General features: G+C 39.4%; 3 protein-coding genes across 4 annotated transcripts; 1 reads left to right on the forward strand and 2 right to left on the reverse strand.

Annotated features, from left to right (window-relative positions):
• Positions 1-367: 367 nt before the first annotated feature.
• Positions 368-3,322, reverse strand: LOC120565758 (transmembrane protein 69-like). 2 transcript variants are annotated; one of them, XM_039811767.1, is made up of 3 exons: positions 3,154-3,322; positions 1,600-1,641; positions 368-1,490 (listed from the first exon to the last, which is right to left on the reverse strand). In XM_039811767.1, the coding sequence occupies exons 2-3, from the start codon at positions 1,639-1,641 to the stop codon at positions 747-749; spliced, it is 786 nt and encodes a 261-aa protein (XP_039667701.1). In that variant the 5' UTR covers positions 3,154-3,322; the 3' UTR covers positions 368-746. The 2 variants fall into 2 exon arrangements, with proteins under 2 accessions (XP_039667701.1, XP_039667700.1); XM_039811766.1 differs by having other exon boundaries at positions 3,127-3,319.
• A 1,762-nt stretch (positions 3,323-5,084) lies between these two features.
• On the reverse strand, positions 5,085-10,730 carry tm4sf4 (transmembrane 4 L six family member 4). The gene is made up of 5 exons (XM_039810264.1): positions 10,126-10,730; positions 9,249-9,338; positions 7,161-7,309; positions 6,187-6,367; positions 5,085-5,662 (listed from the first exon to the last, which is right to left on the reverse strand). Exons 1-5 carry the CDS (start codon positions 10,294-10,296, stop codon positions 5,648-5,650), a joined length of 606 nt encoding a protein of 201 aa, XP_039666198.1. The 5' UTR covers positions 10,297-10,730; the 3' UTR covers positions 5,085-5,647.
• A 1,746-nt stretch (positions 10,731-12,476) lies between these two features.
• On the forward strand, positions 12,477-22,024 carry LOC120565966 (glutathione hydrolase-like YwrD proenzyme). Its single transcript, XM_039812123.1, has 12 exons — positions 12,477-12,818; positions 13,071-13,224; positions 13,303-13,456; positions 14,392-14,598; positions 16,050-16,202; positions 16,278-16,365; positions 17,183-17,354; positions 18,674-18,830; positions 18,923-19,105; positions 19,922-20,006; positions 20,150-20,245; positions 21,186-22,024. Exons 1-12 carry the CDS (start codon positions 12,719-12,721, stop codon positions 21,329-21,331), a joined length of 1,695 nt encoding a protein of 564 aa, XP_039668057.1. The 5' UTR covers positions 12,477-12,718; the 3' UTR covers positions 21,332-22,024.
• Positions 22,025-22,371: the final 347 nt, after the last annotated feature.

A 22,371-nucleotide genomic window follows, 5' to 3' on the forward strand; every position in this document is an offset into this window, starting at 1 on the left:
TGTGTTGCGCCATTTGATCCCTGAAGCTTTAAGTACAGATTACTCCACTTTAGATCTTATGTAATACTCTTTTGCCCAGTGATGTCAATACTTCTGACTTTAGCTGTCTGATCTTGGCCAGAGTAAGAGGGGTTCTGCTCATTTGTATTGCACTAAAGAAGTGACTAAAGGAGATTGCTTTCCAACTTATCCAGTTCCTGCTTAATAGCTCAAAACATGATTTTGATTTCTGAATAATCAAGCTAAAATGTTTAATGTGAAAATGTTTTGGTCACAGCTTCTAAAATTTTTACTCTTTCATATCACAAATCGAAGATCTCTGGGCCAAAAATAGAAAACAGTTAACTCAAGACTAAAGAACATAGTATGCTGAATGGTAAAAGTGCATTTATTTGACATTCATTGAGCAACAACTTCCACATTTCTGTCTTTTTGTTCAGTTCTTTTAATGTGCTGCATTTGAAAAATAATGATTTTTGTGACTCCTGGTGCTAGCTTGAAAAAAAAAAATCACTGACAAGCTTTTTTCTTCAGATTAATTTGAAAGATGGTACACGTACATACAAAACTTCTATACATTAGATATTGGCCAGTTTTGTTCAAGAAAAAGCACAGATCATGACCAGACAGACAGACAGACCTGTGATTAATACAGAAAACAAAACAAAAAAACTTTATTTTCAAGAAATAAGATCTCCAAAATAAAAGCATTTTGGCTTTATAGTTTATATATATTTGTATACTATTTAATCTGAGAATAGCTTCTTTTCTAGGTATATTGCATTTATTATGAGTGTACCAATAAGAGAAAAAAATGCCACAGTGGTCAGGATGGCGCGCAGGGCTTTGAACCAGCTGGGGTAAGTGGGCAGCAGAGACAGATCATAATGCAGCGATATTCCTAGTCCCATGATAACCATGGTGGCTGCAGGAACAATGCTGTCGCTCATCAGCATGGACACCCAGGCTAACAGGGAGGGAACCACACTGTTGGCCAGGTTCATCCAGTCAGGTTTTGCTGGGCTGCTCTCAGGAAGAGCGAATCCCCAGCGAGCTCCACCCAGGAAGGAAACAATGGAGGCGCCGTAAGCTAACTGAGCATAGGCCAACTCTGGAGAGTAGCTCTCAGTCACAGCCATGAGCAGAGGAGGGGCGACGAAGGGGATCAGCCCTGCAAACCCCAGGTACAGGGCAGGTTTGGGACCTTTCCACAAGTCCTTCATGTCATAGCGCAGCAGATCCAGCTCTCTGGGAGGAGGTTCAAGCTTTGGTCGCTTCTTCAGCCTCACAGCAGAAGAGTGGAAATGCTGGCTCCTCACTAAAAATGGAGCTGCATGACCTTGGGTCCTCTTGAAACCGAGGACAGCAGGAGGTTTTACTCGTCCGGCATCCCTTTCTGAAAACAGCAGCCTTGCTGTTGAGGCACAGCAGGTCTGCAGGGAGCTGCATCCACCTTCAGAAGCTCTTGTCAGGACTGCCCAATGCCATACCTAAAGACAAGACATTTACATAAAAAAAAAGCATTCTAGTTTTAAAATGATAAATTATTAAAATATGAGCAAAAGAGCTTTTGGAGCAAGTAAATCACTGGTCTGTTACCTTCTGAGCTGCAAAGGTGGTTCTAAACATATAAGACAGCATCTGATGAAAAAAGTAAACAGAGATCAGGTTAGACAGAGCAAAGACACAATAAAAGCTGATTCACTCAAAATAATAATAATAAAAAAGCTAATTAAAATATGATTAAAATGTAAACTGGATTAGGGCTACAAATGTTTATTTTAATTACTAATAAATCCTGATTATTTTTCCTGATCAATCATACAAAAAAATATCCATGAGAATAAAATAGATAACACTTTAACAGACAAGTTGTATAAATATATACAAACAGTGTTCTACCAACCTCCCAAACAAACTAAATTTAACACACATGAAGATGCATGGAAAATAAAACAGAACCCAAAACATCTAAAAAGATGGCGCACTTTATTGAACCCAACAGAGGAAACTTTATGAGCGGATGTTGAACCCGATACAGAAACCAGTCAAACCAGTCTGTCTTTAAGTCCCTTTCCGACTTAAGGAGGGATTTATGCAGTTCCTAGAACATAACGTTCCTAGAACCCTTTTCTTCTTGTGTTCCGACTGGACCAATTTGGGGAATATTAAGTTCCTCTGGCCGCAGTTCCTGTAACTCTTTCAGCTCCTACGTCAGGGCAGGGTCTTTCCCTTTTCTTCATCTTTTTAATATTGTATTAACTTCACTGTTTAGCATGCCTTCTACTTTTTTTAAACAGGTCTTAAGTTTATCTTTGCACTCTAAAGTTTGCTGTGTGCTTGTGTTTTACTTTGATATAAATACAATATTTAATAGAAAAGTGGGTTACTACAGTTATTTGTACATGCACACATGAAGGTAGGCCTACCTGCTTGATTAAAAAAAGAGCAGCAGCAGGTTAAATGGCTGTGGTATCATAACTAAATATTGTGGTATTGTGGCTGTGTTATAATAACAAAAGGTATGTTGTGTTCACACAGCCATCTAATCACACCTGTTGACATTTTTTGTGGCATTTTTGTGTTATCATCACAAAAGGTCTACACTGGCTTTCAGACAACTTTGTCTGAACTCCCTTACCCCTCCTACCAGTTCTTATGGCCACTTGGCCAATGAGAATGGAAATGGAAAAAACGGTTTTGGGGGAGAGTAGTTAGTAGAACTGTTTAGAAGTGGACTGTTCCTATAACGACGTTCCTGTAACTACTTGGTCGGAAAGAGGCTTTTCCCCGCTCCTATTATTCATATATGGGTTCACCTTCACCGGTTTAGACTCCTCTCTCAGCTAACGTTATACCAACATGTAAAAGTGTCTGCGGCCGCTAACTACAATATAGCTCAGACAGATAAACATCATAAATACTGTGAAAAATCTAAACGTATCTTCATAACGTTACTGCAGACTTAGAGACCGACTAACCGCGCCACAACAACGACTTTACCGAGTTAACGGCTAACGTTACACAGCTGAAGCAGGCCTATGTCTTAGCCATTGACATATATAAAAGGTCTTAGCACTTAATATATAACTGCATTCCCGAAACACGGACGAGCGCGATAATTACCTCTGTTTTAGGATAAAAACATCATACTTTAAACACGTATTCCCGGGGTCACGGTAGGCACGGATGTGGGAAACACGTTGGTACGCGGTTTATTTCCTTCCGAAGAGGCGTCCTAAACTAATGGTTCCACTTGAATACAGTGAGTCTAGAGAAGCAAGCTAGCCTGTATAGATTTATTCATAATTTGACAAAAATAAACTTACTACAAACACATATGTGTTTTTCATTTCTCTCAGACGGTTATAAATGATCTTTGACACTCGGTCATCGATTAGCAGGGCTGATGAACGAGCATCATTCAGTTCGTCCGTCCCAAAACAGATTAATCTCATTTTTAGCAACGAGGAGTCAGTTGAAAAGTTGGTCGTCTAGAAAAATAAAATACTTATCCAGTAAGGCATTTACTCAAGTACTCTAGTCTTACTTAAGTACAATTTTGAGGTACTACAACACTGCACTACAATACTGCACTACAGTTCACCAGGAAATGTTTTAAGCCTATTTAGGCTACATTTATTTGACACATAGAAGTTACAGATTAACATTTTACATAAAAAGCTTTTGAGCAGTTGTTATATATTACTATGTACACGATTGAGGTATTTATTATATAGCATTAGCATATAGTTTTTTAGCAGGTTCAAGTAGAGCTAATTGTTTAATCGGTAGCAATTTAAATTTATTTATAGTATCAAATTATAACAAGTTATCTCAATAACATAACTGAGAGTTATTGATATAGTTGTAGCAATGCACCATATTTTATGTATAAGGTGAACAGATGCTTTGTGTGCAAAATATTGATCTGCAAAGTAACCAGAAGCTACAGTTGTTAAATACATGTAGTGAAGCATGTATTACATTATCCTCTGAAATTGTCTCTAATTTTAAGTCTTTTCTAGGCATAAAAAAACAGCAACATAACAGGCATCAGACACTAACTAGCCTAATTGAATGTAGTGTTCAGGCCTTCTCCTTCATCTCATCACACTCATGTTACAACAAAGAAACAAACAACACATTTACAATTTACAACAAATTTAGGCTACAGTAGATTTCACCATAGTTTCTTTGCATTATACAGACTATTCCACATACTTTTATCATACAGGTTCATATCATATTACTGTCAATTTTCTCTTTGAATAAGCAATAAGGACCAAAAAAGTCTGTGTGTTTTCTGGCAGTTGATGTGCATAGGGGTGCGGAAGCACCATTGATGGGCTGTTCATCACAGAGACGGTCTGGATAACTGGGAGCTCCAGTAAGAAAGTTACACATTTCACTTTGTTATACAATATGTCAAAAGATGTAGAGGAGGTGAAAGTGGCTCCATGTTACACCCAGTCTTTATTTGTTTGTGCTGTATCATAATTCTGGCAGAGGTTAGTTAAAAATAACAGATTATTTTGTAAACCCATACACAGCATGAAATCAGATCAGTCACTCACAAACGTACAGAAAGATGTACTTTAATAACACATCACACAAGTTAGTGCCTCGTCATAAAAAGGCCGACATATGTAAGTCTGTACAAAAGAGAAGTGAAAAAAAGCCTAATAACAGTTACATCCATGCCTAGAGTGAGTAATTGGTGTGAAATATTTTCCCGTGGCACACACTGATACAAGAAAACACCTCCAAAACACATTTGTAATGATCATAGATGATTAGATAGATAGATAGATAGATACTTTATTCATCTCCCAAGGGAAATTTTAGATGACAACAACCGTACTAAAGTCTGGTGGAACAACATTTTGAAATAAAAGCATTCTGTTGGAGTACTTCTGATTCTAAGAGCAACATTCACATTCACCATGTAAACACACTCATTGAGAGGTACATTATGTTAGATTTTATTGATGGTGTCGATACCATAGACTGTAAACAATTTATATATATATATATATATATATATATATATATATATATATATATATATATAGTTTCACAGTCTATGGTATATATCTGTAGGTCCACCTCTATGACCTTTTAACCCCCATCAAACTCATGCTTACTACACCAAATGCCCAGCAGGGGGCAGTCATACAAAAGAAATATCTTATCTCAAGAGAGAAACTCTTAAGAATTATTTTTCTAACAGGTTGCTGCCGTGTTTAAACTAGATAAGAAAAAAAAAGTATTTGAAGCAATAGTATGACCCTATCATGTATCATGGTCCCACTGCTTTTCATACATATAAAAAATAGGATCTTTATTCACTGATTGTGTATAGCAGGAGGAAAATTGTTAACTACAGTGCAGTGATTAGTGTTCACAATAATGAGAAGATGCAGTCATTAGTGTTTGCTAGAGAGTAAATGGGAAACCCTTTAAATTAGAGCTCTGTCATTTCAACAGTGTTGTCCGATAGTACACACAATGTAATCAATGAGCTCTTATGCAAAAATGTACAACTATGGCATAAAGCAAGAAACTACTGTCATCCTCTAAAAACAGACAACATACAGGAAACAGCCGCCTGCAGACTCTCACAGCTGTAGGACGTGTTCAAACTTCAGGCTCCATCACTCTGAAAGACAAACATGATCAACATTTTCATGGTTTACTCTAAAAATGTAATTCATCTCTGTCAAGCTGTAACCAGTTAAATAATTCACTGGATCCCAGTTATTGAGTTATTGTCAGCTAACTTTCATTCACCAGCCAAGTATCAAATCAGTATTATATGGGCAATATACAGTTTATCAATTATATTATTAGAAAGTATCTGGGTAAGAATGTTGTTGTTTTTTATCTTCCTGTGAGATCCTCACTAGTCTTCTTCTTCTTTTCCTTCATTTAACCAAGTGAATGTTTCATTGAGATCAAAATCTTTAATTCTGACAAACTGAAAAAGTGTTACAACAATGAAAATTCCATTATAACCTATAAACTGTCTATTATCCCTTCAAATGTATCCAATTCGTCTCAGAAATAGTCTTAATCCTTGTGTTGTCTTCCCGTCAACATTGAAAAAAAAACATGAAAAAAACGGGTCATTGTGACCCAAAGTCAACACAAGGGTTGACTGAACTCATCTCATCTCATACTGACCCCTCCACAGCAGTCCCCACACAGACATCCCAGCAGGCCGTTCACCACCTGCACAGCACACAGTGCCATCTGGATTAAACCCATGACCAGCAGCACAGAGAACAGAGAGAGATGCCAGGACACCACGCCAGCTGGCTCTAAGCATATCTTTGACCAGGCAGTTGTGTTGGACAGGTAGTCACTGGAGAGGGAGGGTGAAGAAGAAGAGACCGCAGGTTTAAAAAAAAAGAAAAATCTGTAGACACTTTAAACCGGTGAAAAGCAGGTTAATTAGTGAGTGATCTCAGTGGATTACAGTCACTTTAATAGTCTGGTGGTACAAGCTACCGTGCAGTGAACTGCAACAGAGGTAGCACCAATAAAAACAGACTAGAATGTCGTTTTAAGGTTTGGTTTACATAAATTACAAATAAAATCAATCTATCAGATGATTGCCTGAAGTGAATGTGAATGAAACTTAGTGTGATTATTTTTTAAATACTCTTGACTAGACTCAAGGTCTATTTACAAATGGATTTTTATGAGCGTTTTTGTGTTTGTTCTACTGTGTTGTAAGACATCACATGCATCACATGGTGAAATGGTGAGCACCTTGGACGAAAGGCTGGAAGCAGTCTGACACCAGACCAAAACTGGAACTGACCCTTTAAATTAGTTCATCATTGGATGGTTACATGCTATTCTCATTCTTTTTCTTTTATATCCACAACCAATATGTTAAACGAATAGTTTGAGACCTTATGTGTTCACTTTTTTTTTTTTTTTGGTGAGACATTCACATTAACAAAAATGATTCCAAATTATGAAAAGTAAAAATCACATTTTTAACATAAACTGATCAATTTCCAAGCAACTAAAACTGTGGTTTACATTTCTTGTAAACCACAGGAAACCACATCTTTACACTGGTAGTTGTGCATGTAATTTAGAATAAGAAGTAAGTGTTTTATACTTAATAGGGTTGTTTGTCTCACCCATTTGAGAAGGGGTAGCTCCACTGCTCGTATGTGTCATTAAACCTAACCAAACACTGAGGTCCGTGGTTTATGGCTACAGCAGAAACAATAACTGAGTAACCAGCCCCCACAACACCCACAGCTGCAAACAGTATGGAACTCAGCATCTAGAGAGAAAGAGAGAAAGAGAGAGAGAGAGAGATAGAGAGAGAGAGAGAGAGAGAGAGAAAGAGAGAGAGAGAGAGGGGGGGGGAGGAAGAGAGAGAGGGATAAGTTAACGTATTGGGAATCAATACCTTTAACTATCTCACTTTTAACTTCTGTGACTACTGTACAATGAAGTTATTCTCTCAGTGTGCAGAGAATAGACTAAGTATGAGTGTGTGTGTGTGTGTGTATATGTGTGTGTGTGTGTGTGGTAATCTTACAGACTTGTGTTTGCTGATTCTTTCATCTCACACACATACACATTCCTAAAGTATCGACCACTATGTGTGTCTGTTCCAGAACAATACCAGCTCTGTGTGATAAAGTCATGCGAAACTCCAATCTGAAGAAAATTCTTGTTACTGTATAGGGATCAAAATATCATCAATTTTGTGTGTGAATGAGTGTGTGGTGTTTTATTTGGTTGTGTAAATCATGAAGAGTGTGTACATAGTGTCATTGTGTTTGTTTTACAACTGATAAGGCAGTTAACAACATACTGTAGTAGATCCACTGGTAGAAGTAGAAGTGACTCTCTTATTTGTTTATTTATACATTTTTGGCCACTCATGAGGCTTATAACTTTTTGTACCTATTTCTTACCAAAAAAGTAATAAAAGGGACTATAATAGAATATAAAAGTTGTGTCACGGTGAAAAATGTCTTCTTTCTGAAGAAGTTACTACCGGTAATTTAGGTCCTCTTGTGGCGAACACTGCTCAAGATATTATTATGTTATAGAAAGACATTCATGTGGAGCAAATGCAAACACAGCTACAGATCATACACAAAAACAATAACAAAAAAGCTAAATAAGCCATAACAACCTAATGTTGTGCTTACCTTTTTGTGCTGTAAATGGTATTTCATAATACGATCCATCACATTTTCAGTAGTTGTTTTTTTAGAATTAAAAATTAACACCAATTATTTTCAAGTTTTTGCAATTGCGTGGAGCAGTAGTGGTAGTGTGCACATCCCAACTGGTGAGGTGCAGGGCAAAAAGGGTCTGGATACAACTGAAAAGTGCAACGTTTCAACCCAGCAGGGTCAAAACGTTGCACAATAAACGTATGGGAGTATTAGCATAGTGCGGGCATTTCATTCTTTTCAAGTTTTTGCAATTCACATTATATTCTAGGTTGCAAATATCCAATTCAACTCTGACAGAAGGAGTAGGACAAACATGGCAGTCTTTTCACTCCAATTCACGCTGTTTAAGCAACACATATGGGAAAAAATGCTTGTTTATGTTCCTGCTGCGTGGGTTGTTCTCTTGCTGACTGCCTGTATGCATGAATGGCTGTTTTAATGGATCACTTTTGTAGGATACAGAAAAATGACTTTCTAGGTCCTTGGGTGTAGCGTGATTTGCACTTTCAATTGTGGACACCACCAAAAATTGGCACAGAGCCTGATCTGCATGAGCAACAGGCCAGTTTAATATACCTCCTTCACAGAGAACATTTTGATATTTCACAGTGGGAAAAGCACAGGTGTAAATAATAAAATGAACGATGGCTGAATTCCATTGAGCTGCTTCAGTTTTAGTGTCCTGGTATTGTGCATGCAACAATCCCAGCTGAAGGCAACCTGGTTTAAATTTATGATGTTGGTTTACTTTCTAATCCTAAATGTTTTATTGAGCCTATACCCTAAGATAATTGGGCATGTAAATACTTGTGTACGTGTGTGTGTGTCTGTGCGTGTCTGTGTGTTTAACATTAGATTTTTTGTTCCCCGACAAAAATTAAAACTCTTTGCAAAACTATTATGGGATCCATTCTAATCTTTCTGCTCTGTGGGCCTAATTTGAATCTGCCCCCAATTTTTGGAAACCACAGCTGTGAATCATTATTTCCTTATGGTGAAAATTTAAACAGTGGAACATCTCCTCACTGCAAATCTCCGCCCACAGCTTTCGTTGCCACAGCAACCGCAGCAGTCATTGTTCTTCAGACCCAGGAAGACCAGAGCCGGGAAGATCATCTGTCGCCCAAACACACCCCAAGTTCACGCACACACACACACACACACACACACACACACACACACACACACACACACACACACACACACACACACACACACACAAAACAGTCATGCATCACTGAAAGATGCTAAAATCACATACATCATTCTACACATGGCTTTAAACTGATTCATAGATTTGTAAATCTTTCCAGGTGAAGAAAAAATGGATGTTTTACAACTGAAACAATTAGTTGATTGATGGATCTGTTAATTCATTTCTTTGTTTAAGACAACATTTTAAACATTCTTCAATTCCAGCTTCTTAAATGTGAGGATTATTTTTTTTTCTTTATCAATAGCCCTATATGTAGCAAAGTGAATATCTAGGTTCTGCTGATCAGATAGAACAAGCAATCTGAAGACATGCACCTTTGGATCTGGAATAACAGGCATTTTAAATTTCCCTGTTTTTCTTACTGATTTTATAGAATAAACAATGAACTAATATATTGAGGAAATAATTGGCAGATTAATCTACAATGAAAATAACGGCTGAATTAATGAATTTTTGGTTTGTTATTCATGAACTACTGTGTTCATGAGTCCACACAGACACACGGATATCGTCATGATGACAAAATGCCTCATTGTGCTTAAGTAGCAACATATTAAATTTAAAAAAACATCTGAAGAATCCATAAATTTGTCTTCAATGATGATAAAAGCAGCTGATATCACGCGGTGAGCATCCTTCATTTTACCAGCTATTACTGTGAGTGTTGAAATTTGAACATATAGTCACCAGCACTCCAGATCCCAGAATGCCTCCAAAGTACCAGACTTGCTGTGTGATGTGTCCACTTTCGACAGATTTTCCACCGGGGAAGAAGAGCAGGATGTTACACAGCACGCACACAATCGCCAGAGGCATCAGACTGATCCCCAGACACTTGGCAAAGCCACCTGAACACATTTTGACACTGGTGCTTCAACCTCCTCTACTAGTAACTCCTAAAAGTATCTCGAAACTCTACTTAGGTTGATCTTTCGACTGAATTATATTAAAACTGTCAACCCAAGGATGTCCTGGTTTTAAAAATAGAGTGGAGACTTAAATCTGGTCCAGTTTTTGTCCAATCCAAGTCAGGAGAATAATAGCACTCCACCTGTTGGCTTTTCTGGCTGAAAATTAGGCCTATATTTATCTCCAATTGCAGCCAACACCTCCTAACAGTCTCTTCAAAAAGCTCTGTTCACCTTTACTGAATCTTCTGAATGAGACAGTCTGCCTCACCTGTCTGTTTCTTATTGGGTTGATGCTATATTTATGCTTTTATAGCCCAACCCACACATGCTGCTACACTTTTATAGCAGCCAGCTATAATATGGCAGGCACAGAACATGGGAATACCCGTGTGCACGCACACACACACACCATGACACACGGGTTAATGTTCTACCATGTGTTTTGTGTACATGGAAGGGGAAGTGACAGACAGTTGGTCGATACGGCAGAGCCCTCATGGCTGATCTGCACCTACCACTGGTTTAGTGAGTAACTAACAAGACAGACTTCTTCATCAGTTAGATTAGTTCTAATCCGTAGTTCAACTCTGGATCATTTCTCTAAATAATGTTTAAGAGAATGAAAACATGATTTTGAACGATGCCTTTACCACAGTTGTTATATTTGGCTAATCAAGGGGTTTTCAACTGTATATCCTCTAAACTTGAGTTAACGATTAAAAATAAAGACATCCATCATGAAATAATTGATTTTGAAAGGTTTATTATCCTATTTGCTCTTTGTACTGTGAAAAAGATAAACACCTGCACCCAAATGAGTCATTAATCTGTGGACATTTTAGAAAGGTGCTTCGGATTGGATCTTGGCCATCTTGTTTCACCCTCTCGCAAAAAGAGGTCTCTATAATAAAAACTCTTCCCACCCCTCTCCCAGACAGCTCGATGTAGCCTACTGCTGTCTGGCAGGATACCTTATTGTAGAACAGCTTCTAATGCTTTGTTGTGCCCTTGTTCTGTAGAAATCATCAGAAATCTCCACCGACTGCAAGAGCATAGACATTAGGCTCGTTCAAGATGAGCCAGATCTGCGCAGATCTGCGCAGAATCGATCACCGGCGATCGGCGCCCAATGCATGCCGGTTAGATTTGTGTCCGACTTGATCCCGACTTGCTCTGACGTCATGCACACGTGGGCAACGATAATCTCACGAGACCAAGGCGGCCGCAGTTCTGAGACGCAGGTAGCGCAGTTGCTTTTCACCAACTGCAAGAGCCAGGCGGACGCAGGTGGACCCAGGGCATGCTGGGAAACGCCGGCCTCTCAGCTGATCAAACAGCTGATTGGTTCAGAATCAACTCAACATGATGACGTTTTATATAAACGTTTTATTGATTTTCAATCGGAGGGATTTTAACTGTGATTTGTCTGATTTAAAAGCTTATTCTGTACAGAACACATGTTGTGTGGCTGATAGTTGTGTTTAAAAGTCAGAGAGACTAAATCTGTTCAGATTACGGATCATCTACAGTCTGTTGTTTATTAAAATCAGCAACAGATCACATGTAGAGAATTTTGACAGCTACTTTGTCATAATAAAAACAACTGGAGACTGTGTAGGAGCTGATATAGGGGTCTGATAACATTTTATTAAATCGGAATCGGACCACCGTGTTTCTGTCACTTCCTGTTCAGCCTGAAGGCTGCTGGAGTCAGCTGGAAAACTGTCCGACTTGAGAGCGGACTTTTGTCACCGCCCCCGCTGCTGCCGCCTGCTCTCGTCTACTTTACAGGCGAGGCGCACTTCATCTTGAACGAGCCTAGTATATAAGTGCAAGAGCCAGGCGGACCCAGGGCATGCTGGGAAACGCCAGCCTCTCAGCTGATCTAACAGCTGATTGGTTCAGAATCGTCTCAACATGATGACGTTTTATATAAACTTTTTATTGATTTTGAATTGGAGGGATTTTAACTGCGATTTGTCTAATTTAAAAGCTTATTCTGTACATAACACATGTTGTGAGGCTGATAGTGATAAATCAGAGAGACTAAATCCGTTCAGATTACGGATCATCTGTGTGTTGTTAATTAAAATCAGCAACAGATCGCATGTCAGCATTTTGACAGCTACTCTGTGATAATAAAAACAACTGGAGACTGTGCAGCAGATTTATGGGTCTGATAACATTTTATTAAATCAGAATCGGACCATAGGCTAGTGTTTCTGTCACTCCCTGTTCAGCCTGAAGGCTGCTGGAATCGGCTGGAAAACTGTCCGACTTGACAGCGGATTTTTTTCTTCAGTTCATCTCGAACGAGCCTATTTTGCCTTGTTGTTGTTATTGTTGCCAACTACAGTCGCTAAAGCGTAATGGAGACCGACTTGCCTTTCTCATCTCGTCGGTCACCTGTGGTGTGTTTACACGGCTGCGTGGCGTCCAGTCAGCGGCTAGCTTCTAGTATAGGAGTCGGTGAGTGGGAAAAAGTGGCCACGGAGATCTAAAACGTAGGCAGACATTTGGACACTTGAGTGGAGCGTCTAAGAGTTGGATAACGTTACCTTGAAAACCTTAAAAATATAACTACAAGTGCAAATATAACTAGTGAGAATTATGTTTAGTTATTAATATGCTGTGGATGACCAAATATGTAGCAAATTCACCAATAACATACTCAGGGTCAAGGGTTACATCAATCCCATTTGGATATGTGTTTGTGTCCAGACATCCTGAAGCGTGGGGGTAATGCAGCAGATGCAGCGGTTGCCATTGCAGCAGCGCTCGCGGTAACCGAGCCGTTCAGCACCGGTCCGGGCGGAGACGCCTTCTGCTTGTTCTACAACGGAAACACTGGAGAGATCAGAGGGATTAACGGCAGGTGGAGATCCTTCTTTCGCTACTGACTGCTGTTGTGTTCATAGAACGATTAACTCTGTGCCTCTCTCTGTGTCCTCAGTGGTCGTTCGCCCAGAGCTCAGACCCTGGACTTCCTGGAAGGACTTGGTTACACTGCGGAGACCCCCCCTTCACCTTCCGATGCCTTGAATGTCACAGTACCAGGGGCCCCTGCATGCTGGTGCGACACCGTACAGCTGTTTGGTAGTCACAAGGTTTGTTTTTGTGTGTGTGTGTGTGTGTGTGTGTGTGTGTGTGTGTGTGTGTGTGTGTGTGTGTGTCAAACCATTTTAGTGTTGGGGGTGGGTGGGGTTCTTGACCACTATTTCAAGGACAATTAGGAAGAAAACAAATAAAAAGTTTTTCTGTAAAATTATTTAATTATTTATTATTCCATAATTTAATGAGGGCCCAGTTCTGCCCCCCCCCCCTTTTTTTACAGTGATGTACTTTTCTGAACTTACCAGACTTTTCTAGCTGTTCTATTATTTGCGTTTTCCCCACTTAGACATTATGTCCATATTACTGATGATTATCTAAAATCTAAGTGTGAAAATATTTTGTTAGAGCACCAATTGTTAACCCTAGAATATCGCCGCAATATCGATATTGAGGTATTTGGTCAAGAAAATCGTGATATCTGATTTTCTCCTTATCGCCCAGCCCTAACTATGTGTGTTTTAAACAGTGGTGGTGAAGTTAAATCAATGAGATATAAGCAAGGAGTTGACAACCTATCACCGGGGTCTGTGGACTTTTTTTGGGGGGGTGAAAACAGGAGTAATTTAGTCATCTTTGGTAGGGTTTCTACAGGTCCATTAAAATGTAAGGGGTTGGATTAGAGGTACTATGTTTCACAAATCAATGTAATCTTTAATCATTAAATTTAAAATACTTTCACTACACTACTATCACAACAACTGAGCCTACATAACATGTAAATAAAGGAATAAGATACATGCAACAAGTTCACTACTGTTAGTTTTGTGTTGTCAGAATGTGTCTTGGAAAATGTACTACATTATTAACTAAAGCGGAAATGATATAGTCTCCACATATTTCATCTAAAAAAAAATGAGTCACACATGTCCTGCTCAGCGAGTTTTCCTGTGAAGTAATAACCGTGTGTTTCCTCTTCCTGTTTCCTTAGCTGTCCTTGCAGGAGGTGCTGAGCGGGGCGGCAGAGCTTGCAGAGGTGGGGTTTCCTGTTGCCGAGGTAACAGCTCACCACTGGGAAAAATTGGTGGCTGCTCTGAGAGATGCTGGGAAGGAACTAAATAGAGACCTGCTGATTGATGGTCATGCGCCAAAATGTGGACAAGTATTCAGAAACCCTTCCCTGGCCAAGACTCTGAAGGTAAATCCTTGAAACTAAAACACACACCGAAACACAGGCGTCGCGTGAGGAGCACTGGGACATTTTTCTAAAATCGAGTTATTTAGAACAGAAGGAAACAGAACAATGTGGAACCCGCAGGAGGAAACCGCTGTGCTGGTTCCTCGTCCTCTCAGAGGTTGTTTTCTTTTTTAAATATTGACTCAGTCTTCTACATGGGAAGACCTTGCATCAACCATGGGGCATCGTGGGTAATTCACCCTGAACCCATTAGCGTGATGTACTCAATATGAGAGGAAAACAAGGAAGATGGAGGGAGTGAGGGAGGGAGTGAGGGAGGGAGGAATACAGGGGTGGGTGTAGTAGGATTCCAATGATTCAAATAGAGAGGGAAGGGTGGAGGGGAGGGAGTGAAAGCAGGACAAGGAAAGGCAGGCACGGAGATTGATCAAAAGAGAGGAGGGATGGATGGGAAAAGAAGAAATGTGTGGATTAGGACAAAAGTATAAATGAAGGTGGAGGTGGTAAAAAGAAAGACATTTATTATAAAAAATATGAGCATAGACATGAAAAGTAAATGTATATCCATAATACAATTAAAGAAATAATTCAAATGTGTTGGTTTCCACAGTACTAAGTGCATCACAAGTCAAACTGAGGTCAGTCCGACTGTTTACCTGGCCATCAACAAGTTCTTCGTATTTTAATGCACTTTCCTGATCTTAATTACAGCTTTTTCAATGTCGACAAAATGTTGACAACATGTCAACATTGTTCACGGTTGGTCCCCCACTTGATGCAGACTGAAATATCTCAACAACCACTGTGACTGGATGCATTGGCACGAAAACCTTCATGTGAATGTGCGACCATGATTGTGTGTGGACAATGTAACATTTATAAAACCAAGCTCATTCTGTAGTTTCCTGTCAGTGAGACTTTACTAGAATGATGGCAGCCCCCATTTGTGTGTGTGTGTGTGTCACCATTAAAGCATGCACTGATGCTCTTCTGTATTACTAGATCAAACACTCAGTCTTTAGTAATTCAGTAACGCAGGAACACTGCCGAGTACGCCCATGATAACCCCCTACACACACACACACACACACACACACACACACACCCTGAGACAGTAGAAACAATAGCAGTGACCTCAGCCTCATTGATGGATGGTTTCCATGGCATCATGGCGGTCATTCCTCAACGATGACGGTGTGTGTTACGTTCTTGTGGAACAAAAAAAATCACACACAACATCCTGTTCGTGGGCTAACATTGATTGGACTTGTAGATACACACAATAGTGGACATTTCACCCGCATATTTTCAAACTCTACACTCATGTGTGGCATTACATCATGCAAAACATATTTTGTATGTTTTTGTGTTTTGTACAGTGATTTGAAAAAAGAAATAAGCCCTCATATATGATGACTGATTGAACAGTTGATTGATTGATGTATTCACAGGAACTGGGTGAGCGGGGGAAACCAGCTTTCTACCAGGGCAGAGTGGCCGAAGCCATCGTCGATATCATTAACCAAAATGGAGGAGTCATGACTCTGGATGACCTCAGCAGCCATGAAAGTGAGGTCGTCACCCCCATAAGCACAGAATACAAGGTAAGGTCAGCGCCTATTCTTGTCTGTATTTTGATTATGTGATCAGCAGAAGGAATGACTCCATTGTGTGTTCAGGGTGTGTGTCTATGGGAGCCTCCTCCGAACAGCCAGGGATTGGTTGCCCTGCTACTGCTCAACATTCTGGAGAACTTTCCTCTCAGAGGTATTTACTGGCCTTATAGTATGATCAAATGTAGATATTGGTCTGGTGATGTGGATGAGTCAAAATTCACTTCATGAAAAAATAAAACAATAGCATACTAACATTATTACTGATATTAGTCTTGGTTTTATTTGCCTGGAATTCGATATTCTCCTCTTAAATCTCAGCTCCCATAACATTAGAACGGAGGTTAATGGAATTGTGTTGACACTTTAAAAAATGCAGCAGTTCCTCTGCATAACCCATACAATTTACTTTAGTTTTCATAGGGACTATTTTTTTTTGTAGAAAGTGGTTTCAGTGAAAACTGTTCACAGTCTGTGGATTATATAAAGCTGTTTAGATGCAGCTTCTTCTCTACACGAGAATACGTTTTCAGTTTACTGATCGCTGGGAAGTGCAGTCCTAACCAATACAACACAGCAATTAGAGCTTAGGATACAAGACCTGGCGACCTGTCCATGGTGTACCTGGCCTCTTACTCAATGTCAGCTGGGAAAAGTTCCAGCCTCTGTGACCCTTTCTTGGATAAGCTATAGATGGTGGATGGTTGGATGCTTCTTGTAGCTTGCCACTTGATGGGATAAGTCCCACAATGTCACATATCTTTAGTGACAGCAAGTCAAAAAAAGAAGAAAAAATGGGGATGACATGTTGATTTTGGAAATTACACTCGATTATATCCGCTATGTATTTGTCTGAAGTTGCTGTCATCCTTCCATCTACTTTTTTAAGAGGACAAAACCAAAAGTCACGCAAAAAAAATGAAATGTTTGTGGATCATAGAATTTGATTTACACTAATCTGTTGCGTGTAGCTGCAGGCCACAACAGCTCTGACTACATCCATGTACTGGTGGAGGCCGTGCGCTTGGCACAAATAGACGCCCTGTGTTACCTGGGCGATCCAGACCATGTTACCATCCCTCTGGAAACCTTACTGGACAAGAGCTACAGTCACCAGCGAGCGCAGCACATCAGCATGGACAGGTGTGTGTGTGTGTGTGTGTTTGTGTGTCTGTGTGTCTGTGTCTGTTAGTATCACTGTGTACCAGTCATGTTCTGTTGACTTTAGATAGGACTGTTCCTCCCCGACCTTAACACCCCTTCATGCCTCCGTCCCTCCTCCACTGCTCCATCTGCTGTGTGGCAGTGTGTGTATGTTTTGGCAACAGTATGTATTTAATGGTCAGAACGGTGAACTTTGAACTGTAGGCCTTAATCAGTTCTAAGACAAATAGACAAACAGACTGAAGTATAAAACAACATAATAATACTGTATCTCAACACGCACACGCACACACACACACACACACACACACACACACACACACACACACACACACACACACACACACTCTTTTGTACTAAATCCTTCTGTTTCATATTTTCTACTAACTTTAAATTACTGAGGGTGTTACTGCATCAGGCAACATGCACAAATACAGTATATACACAAATCCTACACCTTCCATTCGTTTTTAATTTCACCTCAACCCGACTGATTCAACCAACCTTAAATTTAATGTGAATCAAAACCTAATGTCTCTCATTAATGCAAACGGTAAGAAAAGTGTTGTCTTCACAGTCATTATGTCTACATGCACACAATAAACCTGAGAGAAATCAAGCGAAAGCAGGAAATTACAGATCATATTTACAATATATGCACTGCAATAACCTGGTTACTGTAAAACCTGTGTTTACATGCAGCTGGCAATCAGATTTCCCAGCCAACACCTTACCATATTTTTGAAACAAGGCTGGCATATGGCTTATTAGTGGTATATGACGCTAGAGGCTGAAGAGCTTTTTTGTTTTGCTCACAACATTAGGACCGACAGCTTTAGTGAGAAAGCACACAATTATAATGATGACCTAGCCAGTGCTTCTAAATGTGTGAGGCAGTCTGGGCCTTGTAATACTACTTAGGACCTTTTATTTTCCAATTAAATATATTTGATAAAAATATCATATTTATGTTCCTTTAGAAAATAAATCAGCATTCAGTAGTTGCAACATTTGCCTCATTATGTATCTTTCAGTGCATTTTAACATTAGGAATTTTAAAAAGTTAGTTTTTGCTGCACAAACATGCTTAGCAAAGAAAAACACTTAAAAGGTACAGTATATATCAATGGTTTGGGAAATACACTTATTTGCTTTTTGTTGCTGAGAAATGGATGGCAAGATTGATACCCCCCTAATGTGTGTATGCCAAAATATGTAGCTGGAGCCAGCAGATGAAAACCATAACGACTATAATGGCTTTATGTGTGTTTTTAATTGATGTGTGTTTATAACTTTAGGACCATGGAAGGAGTGCAGCCTGGCTTGACCGGAGGATGTGACACAGTCTATTTCTGTGTGATTGACAGTCAGGGCAATGCCTGTTCTTTCATCAACAGCATATATGCTGGCTTTGGAACTGGGCTGGTCCCTAAGGATTGTGGATTCTCACTCCAGGTCTGAGGGCTCAGAAAAAGGATATGAGTTTGTGTGCATGTGAGGTAGCGATGGATAGGTGTTTTCATGAAATCCCTTTTTCCCGGTCACAGAATCGTGGTGCCAACTTTTCTCTGCATCGTAACCATGTTAATTGTGTTGCTGGGGGGAAGCGGCCATATCACACCATAATACCTGCACTTCTCACTGACTCTGCAACCACATCACAAAAACCACGACTCCTCGCTGCACTGGGGGTGATGGGGGCTTTTATGCAACCTCAAGGACACGTCCAGGTATGATCAAAAACAGACTGAGTTGGAGCATAAAGTGCAGAAAATTAGCTTTAAAGTGTTCATATTATGCTTTTTGGCTTTTTCCCTTTCCCTTATATCTTTTTTTGTGCATGTAATAGGTTTACAAAGTGCAAAACCCCAAAGTCCACCCCAAAGGGACTTACCATCTCCAACAGAAAACACTGGTCAAAAACTGCTCCAAACTGCTCTCTTGTACGATACAGCGAGATTAAACGAACGTCACTTTATAACACATGTTATAATGCTCGCCTAGCTGCTAGCATGGCACTCCCTCCTGCTCTGCTTCTGACTGGCTAGCAGTGCTGACCTAGGCACTGCGCATGGGCGACTCCCAACAAAGATGGAACAGAAGTGCGATGCCTCACTCTGTAGCTAAAACAAAGAGCTCAACACACAGGGTGAAAAGATGAGCTGCAGCAATGTGCAGTACAACAAAAATATGGTGTTTTTTTTTTTATTAAACCATGTAACCCTATTCTGATATAACCTCTTAATACAATTATGAACCTGAAAATGAGCACAATATGAGCACTTTAAGATAAAGCATAAAAATGTCCCTATCACTGTTTTTAATTCATTTTTCTATCTATCTTGTTTTTGAACATTAACTTTTGATTTGTCCGTTCGTAAATAAGTTGTTATTGGTTATTTTATAGTCAGAATTTGTGTGCACCAGGCTAGGCGGACTAAATTACATCGTCAACATGACTTGAATATGCCTTGCTTTAATTATGATTCAGACTTGTAAGTTGAATGTGTTAATGAGTTAATAACTGATGTTGCTCTTGTGTTTAGGTGTTGTTAAACATGTTGGAGTTTGGGATGAATCCTCAACAAGCTCTGGATGCACCAAGAGTCTATGTACAGTATGACCGCACAAGTATGCCCTGCCCCTTCCCCAAAACACACACACACACGATCATAAACTGTATTTTAATTTATATACAATTTTGTGAAAGTATACTGTCTACGTGTCCTATGCTTATGAAAGTGATATTCTGATAAAACATTCTGTATGTCCAGCTGATGAGTGGTCTGTTAATCTGGAGGAGGGGGTCCGCCAGGAGGTAGCCGAGGAGCTGAGAAGACGGGGCCACAAAGTCAGCTGGCCAATCACAGGTACCTTTTTTATTTACACAACTACTATTGGCATTGAGTGGCTGCATGGTATTTTATACATGATAAGTATGCAACCGTTCCAGAAAGTAGACCATTCTCCCATTCTCAGTTTTTTATTTGTCTCATTGATGAAGTATTTTATGATAAATAGGTGTTACATGTAGCCTACTTAAACGTTAATATGTTACATTAATTGTTATATTGGTGTATAGTAAAGGCCATAAACAAGACCATGGCTGAAACAACTGGTAGTCTTAAATCAGTGGTATTAGACCATGCTTCCCATAAACCCTGTTGCTTCCTGTTGCAAACAGGATCTTTTTATTTGTTCCTCTTCCCTACCCTGGCAACATTATGGGTTTGTTAGCTGTTGCTCTCTGGCTTTTCTGAAGAGTGTGATCATGTTTTGTGTGATACTGCCATCAGCCTTTGTTTCATTCTGGAAGAACCAGCAGACACTTCATGATTGGATCAGAGAGCAATCTCCATTGTTGTGAAGAAGCTTTTATCTGCCAATCATCTTGGCCATTTTTTCAAAATGAATGCTGCAATGATGTATAGATTTTCCAGGGCAACATTTAGAACATAGAAATAGGAAAATACAACGTAAAATAAAGCTGTTCTTCCTAACTGTCTTAAGCTATTTGTATTGGCCTGTGTGTGGACTATAGACTATGACACTCCAATCATTCATTCAACAACAAAAGAAATCACATTTAAGAAACTAAACGTCTAACTGTTCATCTCTGTGCTGCTCATCACTTGAGAAAATAATCAGTTCTGTGTATCTTCTTTACAACCTATCTGCCGCCTTCATCTCATGATCTTATTATGCTAATGAGACATGGGATATTTTGGTTTACAGTGCATAACAGTAAACGATGGGAGAGTTTGGGCTCACTGCATTTCTTTTCATTTATCTTTTCATTCAAACACACAGGTCACAAGAGGTCTCAGTTTGGGCGGGGACAGATCATCACAGTAGGGGATTGGTGGAACCCATCTGTCAATCAAGCCGATGGTCCATGCAGGGTGCTGTGGGCGGGATCAGACCCCAGAGCGGATGGATGTGCTCAGGGATATTAAACATACCTGACCTCCTCTCCTCTTCCCTGCAGATGTAATATTCTGATAAACTGATTACAAAACTTTCTGAAGGCAAAATCCTTTATGTGTAGAGCAAAAGTACTATACATATTTGGTGGTAATTTACAGTAACCTTTTTCCTTTGGTTTCTTTAATTAGAGGATTGGTTTTATGACAACAACTTAGGTTTATAACACAGTCATAGCACCGCATCATAGCATAGCACATAAGTGTCTTTATTCATCATATGTCCCTCCACATCCTCTTAAGTCCAAATTGAAAAACAAATCTTTGTGTGACATTACATGACATACCAAAGATGCCCTTCTTCAACCCTGGTTGAGATAATGATCTGTTTCAATGTCTTTAATTAGTTGCTGCCGGTCTAGAAACGACAACAATATCATATACATATAACCCTCTTTCCTCAATGAAATGATGATCAAATCATAGGCTATATATATAATCTTTTCTCTGGATGACTTTTTACAAAACAAATTGAATTTAGATAATGTAATGTGATTCAATTCAATCAGTGTTATATCTTCATTCAAGTTCCCTTTGCATCATTTTCTTGCACTTTAAACTAAAATATATTTACAGATTTAACAGTCTGCATTTCAAGTGATGCTGAATCTATTCATGATTTTGTAAATCTTTTAACATTGACAAATAAATGTAATTTATTTTCAAGTGATGCTTAGTTCTCTAGTTTGTTCCTGGGGTTTATAATCCTCCATAATCCCAACATATCTTCATTACAAATGTTCTAACAGGAGTAGTTAATACTGTTGGGAGTCCTTGGGGAATTATAATTCAGTAACAGTTTTTCGGATTCTGCACCTGCACAAGTTGGTCTGTCTAACACTTTGGTCCAGAGAAAGATAGCTCAAAAGGACTTGTATGTATGGATATTAAGGGTCATCAAACGATGATTCCTAATAATTTTGTGCTGCACTATACTGTAAAACTGTATACTTCGTACAAAACATATATACTACTAGTCAGATTTTATTACAGTTTTCCCTGTACATTCACAG

Source organism: Perca fluviatilis, chromosome 9, assembly GCF_010015445.1.
Source record: "Perca fluviatilis chromosome 9, GENO_Pfluv_1.0, whole genome shotgun sequence".
Classification (NCBI taxonomy): domain Eukaryota; kingdom Metazoa; phylum Chordata; class Actinopteri; order Perciformes; family Percidae; genus Perca; species Perca fluviatilis.

What these genes read in the sequence shown, in the direction of transcription:
- LOC120565966 (XM_039812123.1), top strand. Translation starts at nt 12,719, where the DNA reads ATGGAGACCGACTTGCCTTTCTCATCTCGTCGGTCACCTGTGGTGTGT. An exon ending in CCCTGGCCAAGACTCTGAAG is followed by an intron (nt 14,599 to 16,049) that starts GTAAATCCTTGA and finishes ATGTATTCACAG; the next exon opens with GAACTGGGTGAGCGGGGGAA. An exon ending in AACCTCAAGGACACGTCCAG is followed by an intron (nt 19,106 to 19,921) that starts GTATGATCAAAA and finishes TCTTGTGTTTAG; the next exon opens with GTGTTGTTAAACATGTTGGA.
- LOC120565758 (XM_039811767.1), bottom strand. Translation starts at nt 1,641, where the DNA reads ATGCTGTCTTATATGTTTAGAACCACCTTTGCAGCTCAGAAG. An exon ending in CCACCTTTGCAGCTCAGAAG is followed by an intron (nt 1,491 to 1,599) that starts GTAACAGACCAG and finishes TCTTGTCTTTAG; the next exon opens with GTATGGCATTGGGCAGTCCT.
- tm4sf4 (XM_039810264.1), bottom strand. Translation starts at nt 10,296, where the DNA reads ATGTGTTCAGGTGGCTTTGCCAAGTGTCTGGGGATCAGTCTGATGCCT. An exon ending in TTCTGGGATCTGGAGTGCTG is followed by an intron (nt 9,339 to 10,125) that starts GTGACTATATGT and finishes TTTGGGCGACAG; the next exon opens with ATGATCTTCCCGGCTCTGGT. An exon ending in GCTGTGGGCGGAGATTTGCA is followed by an intron (nt 7,310 to 9,248) that starts GTGAGGAGATGT and finishes CTTTCTCTCTAG; the next exon opens with ATGCTGAGTTCCATACTGTT.